Source organism: Neodiprion lecontei, chromosome 4 (assembly GCF_021901455.1).
Source record: "Neodiprion lecontei isolate iyNeoLeco1 chromosome 4, iyNeoLeco1.1, whole genome shotgun sequence".
NCBI lineage: Eukaryota > Metazoa > Arthropoda > Insecta > Hymenoptera > Diprionidae > Neodiprion > Neodiprion lecontei.
The window spans coordinates 1967263-1979465 of record NC_060263.1 but is presented as its reverse complement, the minus strand read 5'-3'; the positions used below and the strand labels follow the sequence as shown (position 1 = coordinate 1979465).

At 47.4% G+C, this 12203-nt stretch overlaps 1 protein-coding gene across 5 annotated transcripts in view; it reads left to right on the top strand.

Annotated features, from left to right (window-relative positions):
• The window catches only part of LOC107222400 (nuclear hormone receptor E75), a 147441-nt gene that overhangs the window by 120999 nt on the left and 14239 nt on the right, over nt 1-12203 (top strand). For 4 of the 5 annotated variants that reach the window (XM_046738481.1, XM_046738477.1, XM_046738479.1 and 1 more), the window contains exon 2: nt 5990-6078. In XM_046738481.1, the coding sequence (XP_046594437.1) occupies nt 5990-6078 (89 nt within the window). Of the gene's footprint in view, nt 1-4408; nt 5418-5989; nt 6079-12203 lie in introns of those variants that run through there. The other variant, XM_015661758.2, reaches the window with a different exon arrangement.

Here is a 12203-nt window from a genome sequence, read left to right as displayed (position 1 = left end):
GTGTATGTATATATATGTATCCATAGTCAGAGCAGATCTTTCCCTGAGATTTAGAAGGCTGAAAAATTCGTTGAAATCGTTCGGTGTGTTACACACACTCGCATACACACACACGTACGGTATACCTGTGCGTGTACAAAGAGATGAAGAAACGGTTGAATAGCCTTGTAGGAATTTGGTCTGAGGAGTTGTGCGCTAGCACCTGGTTGCAAGTAGATATGTATATTAGTGATAAAAATTACCACCGTTCGTAAAATGTATATATATATGTGTGTGTGCGTGTATGATCACGTCACTGCACGATGAATTTTTTCGCCGAGATGTATTACCGATCGTTGATCCTTGTTCTAAATTTCTTGAAAGAATACGCTTTATAACGTGGCGTGGGAATTTTTCTTTCAAACGAATATACGTAATGTAGGAATAAATAAATGAAAAGAGAAGAGGAGAATGATAATAAATAAATAAATAGGCAAGTGGATTACGAAGTCGGCTTTGGCTATTTCCGTGCGGGTTTATCGTCCTCAAAGAGCCGATGGTGCTTGTACGCAAGCACATAACCCGCGTCTGTGTGTGTGTTTGTTTGCGTGTTCGTGTAGGTACGCGTAACAATTCGTATGTATGTAATACGGGGCGAAACGGAGTTTAGCTTCATTATTCCACTCCAATTCACCAGGTTTGTCGAACTCGCTTGCTGAGCAAGCTTCGCGGAGTCATTGCCACAGCTTTAGGCTGGATTTAAAGGAACGTGTGTGAGTGAAGCAGGAGTGAAGAGTAGGCACATGTGCGCATCACGCGGAGGTATTTATAATATAATGTCCGCTGTACTATGTAACCGGTACAAGTATGCGTGTGTGGTGGTCGTTTACATGGACGAGTAACACTTGCGAATTCATCAAAACTTGTTGTTGCGTAGTTTCCGTTGTTCTTCAGAGGCCGTAACTACGACTTGGTCAACAATCTGTTGCAAATAATACAAGTATTTACACGGTATTAGAATTATCGCCGTTTGTGTTGTTTCGTGCTGCACAACGCGGCGAGTTGATGTGGGACATTTTTTTTCTTCATACTCAATACTCGCGGCATTCGTCTATGAGGAAAATTTTTTAGAAACCACGACCGTCCGCGTTAGTATAAAACGCTTATAGGATTCATCTCGTCGAAAAATAATTAATGATCGTTATTTCCGCGTGGATTCATTTTATTCAAACAGCGTTTGCACGTATCTTCGGACATTTGGTGCCATGATCAATTCGTGCATATGCAAATCGATTCGTCATTATTTCCTCCAATTTCGAGTTTTTAACGTTCCGAGTTACAGCCGCGTAACTGGCATCGATTTTGTCGTTCATTTATCCTAAACATTTGTAAGGTTAATTTCAGTGCCAGTGTCGAGTGTTGTACTTGTTTTCAATAACAAACAAACAGAGTCGTAGGTTAAACAGGGAAAAGTTCCGCACGTGTAAGGTAGTTATGTATATAAGTTTACTGTATAAAAAGATGGTGAAAAACATCGACGCACGTCCCTGAACAGGCGTATTTCTGTATTAAAATTTGCTCGCAGTACGTCGACGACGTCAGCTACGATTTAAATACATAATAATGTAGTGTATATGTATGCTGTCACACGTACACGTATATATATTTATATATATATATGGGTGTCGCTCGCGTATCTGTTACGTATAAAATCCGACCTCGTTCGGGTCTTTGCTCGATCTCAAGGGAACTGTTAACCTTTACGAGCGAAGGTGGGAGGAAGGTTATACGAATTAGGAGGACGATACGTACGCCGTGAGGATATCGGCTGGTACCGTGCAAGTCAGGGTCACAGAGGAACGAAAATTAAAGCCCGTTCATCCGTCGTCCGGAAAAGCAAAGAAACGGGGGAACGCAGGGGGGGCCTCGTAAAATCACCGGAAACGTGTATAAATTACGTATACGATAATGGGGCCCGTTGACTCCGAAACGAGGAACGGACCCAATGGCGAAAGTTTTTCTACTCGCGGCCTGGTTTATGGTTATGTCTTTATGGACCGGCGCAGCTGTGCGATCGCGCTTTTCCTTGTGTATTTCCTTTCCGATTTTATTGACAACCGGACAGCTAGGCGCGGACCGGAAAGGGTTGATGGAAGGGTTCGGGCTCTGTTTGTACGACGCTACTCGGCTCGGCCCACCGATTCCATTTACAAGGGGCACATTCGTGCGTATACCCTGCAACGATGATGGGCACAATATCGTGTTTCCGAAAAAATTTCAAAAGTGCACTACGCAAGGGTTTCACGGGTACATTAGTTTGTGTGTGTGTTTTTTTTTTTTTTTTCTTTTTTTTTATCCCTCTTACGCTGCGAGGGGAAACCGACAACCTCGAAACCTGGGATCTCCGAAGATCATTTCGCGACCCTGAACCGATCCAACTTCCGGCCCTCGATCCGCGTGTTTTCCGAAAAGGGTGCAGGCGTTTGCTTTTTCTCTTTTTTTTTTTTCATTTTTTTATACGAGCTTACACAAGCCCGCATCTTTTCCTCTTCTTCTTTGTCTCTTGGTAATATCTTTCGCTCGCTTGTAACAACAAGAATAATAATAACAACGACAATAATTCTGTACCGCTAAAAATTTCGCGACTTCGAATATACGAGTCCCGCATAATACGGCGGGAGTTGCGAACGACCTTGATCTCAGTCGATGCCTTGATGGCGAGTGTCGGTAGCAGTTTCTCGTGCAAATATACGTCAAGCTTCAGCCTCGTCTCCTCGTTTCTTCTCCCTCTCTCTCTTCCTCTCTCTCTCTCTCTCTCTCGCTCTCCTTCTCATCCTCCGGCTTGCTCTTTTCATCTCCTCTATGATAAAACCGATCACGACGAATACCTGGTCGTCGGGAGGAGGGGTCGATTGTTGTACCTGTCGACGTTGTAACTGTGCGTGTTTAGTCTTTATATTATTCTCTGTATCGAGTCGACGTCGCCTTCTTGCAGACGGGAGGAAATATCGTTCGCACGTTGATCGATGGAGCTATCGATCGATCGTTTCGTGACGGAATTTCAGATAAAAAGATCGAACATGGTACAGCGCGATGTTAAGTCTGCTGTACGAATTTCAACGATCGTCGTGTATAATTATTTCCTTCTTCGATCGGTAATAAACACTCTGCACGGATTCCCCTTCTGCGAATTCAGTTACACCAATATACAATTTGCGAACAAAATTATCATCCAAGAGGAAGTATATTATGGTACGTGATTGTAAATCTGTGCTCCGGTTTCGAGCAACCGTTTTTGTAGCTGGTAATATCGTTACATGTATTATACAGGCATACGTAGCTGTTCGCGAAACTGATTGTCCGCGATTAAAATCGGGGGTGGGGAGGAAGAGGGGCCAGGCGCCACCGGCACCGTGCGTGAGAGCCTTTCGGTCGCGGTTGGACCCCGAGTGAAAGGGACCACACGGGGCTGAAGAGGGAAGAAAGAGAGTGAAATGGAAAAAGTATCTGCCGCTGATGGGTGGGGGGGGGTAAGAGGAGGAGGAGGAGGCGAAACGCCACGCCGGTAGATTTCCCGAGGAGTTCGCAACGTTAGGAGGAGAGGACCTGGTTGGTAGGTGCGAGGGAGTCACCGTTGCGGGAAAGTCATCGGGCGTGCGCAGAGTTTGATCTGCGGGTGTTGATTGAGCCTAGGCAAGCGAGTTGCGTTAGCTAAGCTTTATTATTCGGTCGGTAAGGCAGGGAGGGGCGGGAGGCGGCTAAGTTAGTCACAAGAGACGACGGAGGAGTGGGAGAGAGCGAGCGAGAGCGAGAGGGAGGCGGGGGCCCCCGACGTGTTCGTCAAGGCACGCGTGAGCGCGAGAGAGGGAAGTAGAAAAAGAGGGAGAGAGAGAGAGAGAGCGAGCGAGATAAAGAGAACGGGCAGGCGAGGAGGGGAAGGAAGCGAGAGAGGAGGAGATGGCCTTGGCCGATGCTGCGGGGTAATTCAGTCAAGGTTTCGGCCGATGAACTTCCTACGGTTGCGGAGGAAGGAGCCACCGTCTGAGTGGTGGGGGCGAATCACCGGCCAATCCGAGCGACGCTCGGCGAGTCTCGGGCCTCCCGATTGGTCCCCTCGCGATCGGCATTGTGCCGGGCCTCGCTAGGCAGGCTCGGTTGTCAGTGACCTCCAACATTGAAAATACCACCGTGAACCCGACACAGTGTCCTCCCTCCCTCCCGCCCCTGAATGTGTGCGTTTCGTTCGTCGTCTTTCCTTCTTTCTCTCTCTCTCGCGCGATACTCGCTCACAGTCAGCCGCTGCCTACGTTCGTTCGTTCGTTCGTTGCTCGTTTGTGGAGACGGGCAACCGGCTGGCAGACAGTCGCACACCCTCCCCACCACCTTCAGAGCCGTTCGGTCTCTGGTAAGGGCTGCGGGCCCCGACGGCGGCTGGCCAGGTAACCAACAGCCGTCCGAACCAAACTCGCCTCAGACGAAGTCGAACCGCCCTCCAGCTCGCACTTACTTTCACTCTCTATCCGTCGAGTCGAGTTCTGGAAATCGTTTCGCGTTCACGGGTTTTCACGGTCTCAACGTTTTCGTTTACTCAGCGGGCACGTTAATTGATAATTAAAAAAAAAGATTTGTTCCCTGTGTTGATCTATATATATATATATACATCGAATCGGTTATCGAACACCTTGCGAGAAACTTGTTGTTTTGTGATAGTTTCAGTTGACGACGGGAACTCGTGATGATTATTGTTCGTTGGTACGTGTTGACGTCGGTTCCGATGTCATACAGGTTTGAAAACTGAGAGAGGAGAAGGGAATTAAAAAAAAAAAAAAAAAAGTTGTGAACAGTGTTGATACCCTGTTTTTGTTACTTCGAAGTGAGTTCCTTTACATGCAGTGTTTCCGTATCTTGCAGAAATTCTAAAAACTAATCGTCGTCTTCGTAATCAGGCATGGCAGCAGCTGCGGTTGGCCACTTGTTGAAAACCACCTGCAACGCGTTGTTCGCCGTATTATTGTCATAACGCAACGTCGATTAAAATTATATAATAATATCTGGATATTTATACTTGTATATATAAACATATATAAAATAGAGTTTGTGTTGGAACAACAACAACGACGACGACGACGAAAAAAGTGTTAGCATCGAATCGACGATACAAGTCAAGATGATACTGTCCCCGGACAGCAGTGTCCAGGGTATCATCGCGGTAGCTCCACCGGCACCTCCGCAGTCACCGATGTCCAGTCTTTCCGCGAATGTTCAGACCCACGCGGCTTCAGGCCCATCGGCAGCAGCATCCCGGCTAACACCGGCTCACGCCACCCCCGTTTCGGGTAGCGTCAATCAGCGACCCGGCCACCACCACGCGTCGTCCCACATGCCGACGATGGACTCAACGGTGTCCTCGGCGAGGCCCGAACCCGAGCTCAATATAGGTAGGGAGGAAAAATCGCGGGGTTTGCTACGATAAGGTGATCGGTGATCGGTGATTGGTGATTTTTACTATGAGGGGCGGGGGAGGGGGGGGGGGGGGGGGGAGGGAACAAGAATTTAGCCGAGTATCGCAACGAAAGGAGAATTCGACGAAACTCGGGTGCTTTCTTCGACTTACAACAACTCGGTGAAAATGGACCGAGGGGGGTTCGTGACGCCGGCTAGCTCTGGCAGTGAAAGCTGAAAGCAGAAACCGCTGCTTCTAGCCGCCGTTGCCGTTTTGCCGCGGTGTGTAACACAGCGAGGCGATGCTGTAACAGTCCACCGGGTGAAAGTGTTCGTTCCTCTTTCTCTCACGAGGATAGGAAGGGAAGCGCCTCCGAGACCTTTCTCCGCGGCTGACGCAGTCTGACGGCGCTAACGTCGATACGAGATACCGCGAGGCGCGATTTGTTTACTTTTCAGCTTTTAGTCGATCTTGCGTTTGTTAGACACGTCTCGTTTACGACGGCCCCGCGTCGTCGTGACAACAAACGTGTTGCTTTATTAACGTTTTATTGATTTTGTGTTACAGAATTCGACGGCACCACCGTTCTCTGTCGGGTTTGCGGCGACAAGGCTTCCGGGTTTCATTATGGGGTCCATTCCTGCGAAGGATGCAAGGTAAGAGAGACAATTTACCGATTGCCGGACCAAAGAGAGGCGATCGGACAACCTCGAAATGGCAGGGATCAACACACCCTGGTGACATATTACAGTCATCGATTCTCGTAATTCCGTTTCTGTTTTTTTCCCTGCCATTTCGACAAAGACGACGACGACGACGAAGATACGAGGAAGACTCGGAAGCAGGTTCGATCAAAGATTTTGCGGATGTCGCGACGCGGAGGTGGGCGAGGTGTAATGAAACCGTTCAAGGTTGGCCGAAATGTTAGTGACCGGCGGGCCGCGGATCGCGAATTGGCCTTGGTCACGCGGAAGCGGGTTTCGCGCAATAAGCCTTGGCGTTGCTTGCTTTAAACCCAGCGGAGAAGCGTGCTTCTGTGTGCGAGCACCTCGTCCGAGAGCCGAGGCTGCCGGATACGATAGGCGGGAGGAGTTACAAAACGTTCGAAAATAATGATGATACCGGCAATCGTGTCGTATCTTCCACCACCACCACCGCCGTCGGCTCCTACTTCTACTCCTATCTCTGGATTATACCTACGTAGAATCGTAATCGAGGAACGCTGACGGAAATAGGAGAATTTTTTTAATACACGTCGTCACCGATTGTTCGCAGGTACGTACGTACGTCGTAACGCGCTGCGGAGCCGCGAAGCTGACCAAACGATTCACGATCTGCGATTTCCATTCGGTCACGTTTTTGCAACGCGAATCTTACGTAAGAGAATATTCGCTGCATATACTCTGTATATGCATAAATATGCATGTTATGTACGTGCATATAATTCAGTCTGTTTCGCAAGACAATGTACGAAGACCAGACAGACACTACGCGTAATACGATACTTGTCGTCCTATTTCTCGGTTATTATTTGCATTCTTATTCTATCCTCCCCCTCTTCTCTTATCCAGCTGTATTTATTATATTCCGCGTCGCTGAATCTTGCATCGTACGTATTATATACAAATTCGTACATTTTCGCTAGGTTGCGGTTTTTCTCGCGATCTCGCAAGAAGAAAATTCTTCCGTCGCTCAGGTATAACATCCGTTCAGGTATACGAACTAGACTCTAGTGCCGGGACCAAGGCGCGTCCTCGTTATACCAACATGTTTCGACCGAATTCTCGACGGAGAAATCTCCGAATCTCTCTTTCTTTTCAGCGAGAGATGAGAACGTGATCCTCAACATGCGGTAAACCGAGAGGTCGAGGTTATATTATATCCCGATCTCTGGGCAGGCTCGTTGAGCAGTGACGCGTGCTTAGAATTGACCGGAAGCGGTGGAACGCGAGGACGCCGGATGCGTCGAAACGCGGCTACCGGTGAAAGAGAATTTTTCTTTTCGCCAAATTTTTTTTTTTTTTCTTATTTTCTTCTTCATTTTCTTTGTCTTTTTTTAAATATTTTTTCACTCTTTTTTTTTCACCTCGTTATTCAAAATTCTAAAGTTACGCTGTATGTAATAAAAGATTGCGTAAAAAAAACAATAACGAAACTCGCGAAGAACGGTCTTCTCAAAATGAAATATTTGTTATTACGTCGGTGCTGTTGTTATTATTGTTATCATTATCATAGACGGTATCCGGTGTTTTCAAACCGGGTATGAAATTTGGATGTTAAAGGACGCGTAGCATGGACTCACCGATGGAATTGGTTATGAGAATGTTTAAATGTTATTATCTCCTTGCGTAACGGGTGCCACTTGAACAAATTTCGAATCGGCAAACACCAGACCGAAATATAGGTATCTATCTATTCACCCGTGTGCGTGCAAACCACATGCCTACATCAATGATAATTTCGCGAATGTTACAACACGCTCGTATGCACGTATGTGCGTATGTATAAAGAGTTGAAGGCCAAAGTGTCAACGGCCCCGCGATCCTCGGTGTGAGGCAGGGCCACTGTCCGCCGAATCGCTTTAGGAAGTGGCAATTCCCCCACCCCCACCTCCAACCTTCGTCGCCACTTCTCCTCCTCCTCCTCCTCCTCCTCCCACATCACCTCCACCTCCACCCTATTTTCCCACCTCTCCGTCGTCTTTGGGTTGGCGGATTAGAGGCGTTATAGGTATGGTACCGATAGGCAGAGGTGTGCGCTCGTCTGTATACGTGGCCGGTTTGCCAGGTGGCAGCCTCTCGTACACACATCAATCGGTCGCTACCTTGCAATACCGAGGCCCTGGCATTCCGCGCAGAACCGTCGGAGCGGTCGGATCGTTCCTCGGATTCTATCGGCCGGAGTTTCACCGGGAAGTAAATCTCATGCCTTTCTTCGCGATTGTCCAATTTTTTTTTTTTTTGCTTCTTTCACTTTCATTCCGACGTTTGTCGGCCTACAGGTTATTGCAGAAACAAAGAAGTATACACATGCTCTGGTATATCGTTTTTTTTATACTTGTTTTTTTGGTTGTTCAAACATCTTAGAAAATATGTTCGGTATTGTTGTTAAAAATTTCATAAAATCTTTTATACCAGCTATTTGTATTGGATTGAATTCGTGTATGCAGAATGCAATGGGTAACGTGATCTGTACGCATTGAAGCGTATTGTAGAATGATCATTTTCATCGCCCGATGTTGTTTTCGTTGTGTACAATGTAGTTGAAACAAATTCAACACCGGGTAAAATTCAACTTAACCAATGCAAAATGATTTCAGTAACGCGTAAACTTTTTCTGTTTCAATGGCGCGGTTTTTTTTTTTTTTTTTTTTATCTCCGTAACGTTTGTTACAGTTTATCGTCACGTTTCGAGATCGCGACGATGTTTAACTGCGTTCACCTGTATTGTGTATACGTATGTACAATATAATACAAGTATGTTAAATATGCCGGGAAAAAATATCCCGCAAAGAAGATTGTCGTACAAGTATTTATCGTACGTACATACACGTTCGATAATACAATTAAAAGCATTACGCGCATCACCTTTTCTCTTGATTGCGTACACGTATGACCTACGATGATACGTATACGGGAGAGGTAACGCGTATACTCTCTACGGGCGACCATGAAGAGAAAGGGAAAGAAAGAAAGAGAGAAAGAGATGGCCGGACGGTAAAGGCGGGAATCGTGACTGCTTAAGGACGCCGACGTGGACTAGGTCAGTAACAACTGGCTGTCCGAAGAGAGGAAAAATAGAACAGAAAAAAAGGTGGTCGAGCGAGCTAGGATACGAACGCGCGTTGGTCTCTACACACATACATGCCCAACTCACTCGGCCGGCAGGTAGATCCTACAACCGACTCTACATGCAGACGCAAACACTGTAACGCCGTAACACCGCCGAGGATACAATGTCACCTGCTTGGAACGCGGCTGCGCGATTTAAAGGGGGATAAGAGGGCATCGCCTGCAGCGCTTGGGAAAAACACCGCGTCGCCTTGGCTTATCCTGAAATACCATTGCACGCTCTTTCCACAACGTCATACGCGTGTAATGGGTCTTCACCGATGACTCGTACACGCTACGCCCCTCTCGCGTTGTTATTTATTTTTTATTTTTTCTCTTTTTAATTTTCTCCCTTCCACTTTCAACAACCCTCGTATCTCTTCAATCTCTCGCGCAGCGTAAAAATACGCGACAAGATTTTATCCTCATGGATTTAAGCAATTACTTGCTCAACAATAAATCAGCATTCTTTTTATACCCGCGCCGTCGAATCTTTATGATGATATATATTTTTTTTTTTCTACGTTACGTACACGTTGCATACGTGCACAATATCTTAAGTATTCACTATTTTTTGTTACTCTTGATTTTCCCGAGCACGCGCAGATCGCTCGTTGGAATACCCCGCGCGTTTTTCGCGATGAGAAATGGAACAGAACTGAGGAGGACAGGCACGGCAAGCGAGAGGGAAAAGAGGACGGATGGGTGCGTCAACCCCACCCTCCACACCCTTCGGGTCAACGAACCAGCTCGTGTACCAAGAGTGCCTTGTCCGGGGTGCGAAATCGGGATTACGTCAGAGCTACTCGCGGCGTTACGGTTTTCACGTTATGTCGTAACAACCGTCGGAATTCCGACGACGATCATCCGCATCGTCGACGAGATGCGTGCTGGTCCCAACTAATTTCGTTACGCACACTACGCGTCGTGTGACACGTACATATGCGTACACACACACAAACGCTCTGTCGCTCTCATGCTGCAACGTATACATATGTAATGTGTATAGGATGCTATTTTCGTTTCCACCGCTAGTTGCATAGATAAATGTAGGTGTGTGTGTGTGTGTGTGTGCGTGTGTAAAACCACGTCATTACAGAGCCAGAGGTGTAATAGGTCGTCGACCTATACTCACCGCGAACGGATAGCGGGTATACGTATCTACTTTGGTTTAGGAATCGGGTCGCGTCGCATCACTTGGGTTTATTATTGCGGTAGGTGCAGCAGCGCACGTCTCGATTAAATATATATATATATATATGTGTATATATGTACGTATGTACGTATGTACATGCCTAGGTAATAGATGAGTTTCCGCCCTCTGACTGTGCGGTGTATAAAATAATCAAGGATCTTACGAGTCGACTGACTTGATCCTCTTTGTTGCCATCAAAGAAGAAGGAGAAGACGAATGAATGTATAAATTTCCAATGATAAGAGAAACGAGGAAGGGATTATCCCGCGTAATTGAATTGAATACAGTATTCAATGAGAATGTATAAACTTTGTTATACCCATAGATGTACGTTGTACGTGAAACTCGCATGTAATTAATCAAACCGGAATTAAATCAAGTTTTGCAAAATTTGGGACCGGGCATCGAAGGGTAAAAGTTATCTTTTCATCCTCTCCCTTGTCAATGAGAATTCTTGTATACCGCGGGACAAATTCATCATCGTGATACGCGATGATGTTCGGACAGACATTAGCGTAATTATCATCTCCGAAAACAGCGTATGAGGTATATCGAAATAGCCTAAATCCCTGCACAAACACGCACGCTCGAGATGAAAATAACGACGCGCGAATCCTGACGTGATTTTATTTCATTTCATCCCCCCCCCCCCCTCCAGCTTGAAACACGCATACTCCTTTAACGCGTGTTACGTGCACGCTGCAGTCTTCCACGCTTCGCGCCCGGTTAATGCCCCCAAGAGCGACTGACTGATGCCGACGTCGACGCTGACGCCGATGCAGGGACTACCGTCCGTAAGCTTGCGAGGGCATACGCGTGCCTTACTCTGGTCACCGTTACACCGTTTCCCTCCCTCCCTCCCTCCCTCTCTCTCTCTCTCTCTTTCGATCTCTTCCTCCCCTCTTCTCATCCTCCTTCGCAACGCCGCCGCCGCCGCCTCGGCATAGCTGCTGGGGTCATTCACCCCGCGAGAGTTATCGAGCGACGTGTAACGACGACGAGGAGAATAAGAATTCGGATGCGATAGCCGTTGAGCTACTGGTTATGGTGTTCTCGAAATACTCTCGCGGTGCGGCTGGGGGTCGCGATTTTCTTGTACAACATTCTCACGATTATTCGTTTTATACGCTCCAATTACGCGCAGATTCTCAACCACGCACGCACGCAAACTTGTTGTGTCGGGGATGGTCTCTCTTCCGCCCGAATGCCGGCGGTAATAAAGAAATCTCTTCGTTTCGCCTACGGTAGATACTTCGATGCCGTTCGTGGCAGAGTAAAGAATAAGTAACAAGTAAGAGTAGAAGTTTAAGGAACAAACAGGGACAAGTAACGCGCGACGATGATAACGACGATTACAATTGTAACGGCAACGACAAACGGGAGGGGGGAGAAAAATGAATTGTAAAAGACAACGCAACGCCGCTACGACTAGTGCCACTACTTGTACTTGTTGTACACGTATATATATCGAAGAGAGAAATTAAGTGTGTCAAGAAAATATATTATTGAAAATAGTCGCGGTCGGTGCCCCCATACCCTATATTCCGATTCCCCCACCTCCCTCACCCCGTGAACCAGCGACTCGCGACGACGACGCGAGAGATCGATGCCCTCGCCGTTGGTCCCCCGGGCGATCCCGGGGTTGGCGCCCTGCCGGTTGCTCACCCCCTATCCCCACCGTAATGGAACGTTCTCGGCTCTCTTCGACGAGGCAACGGGACCGACGGGTGTACGACCACCACCACCACCGCCATCG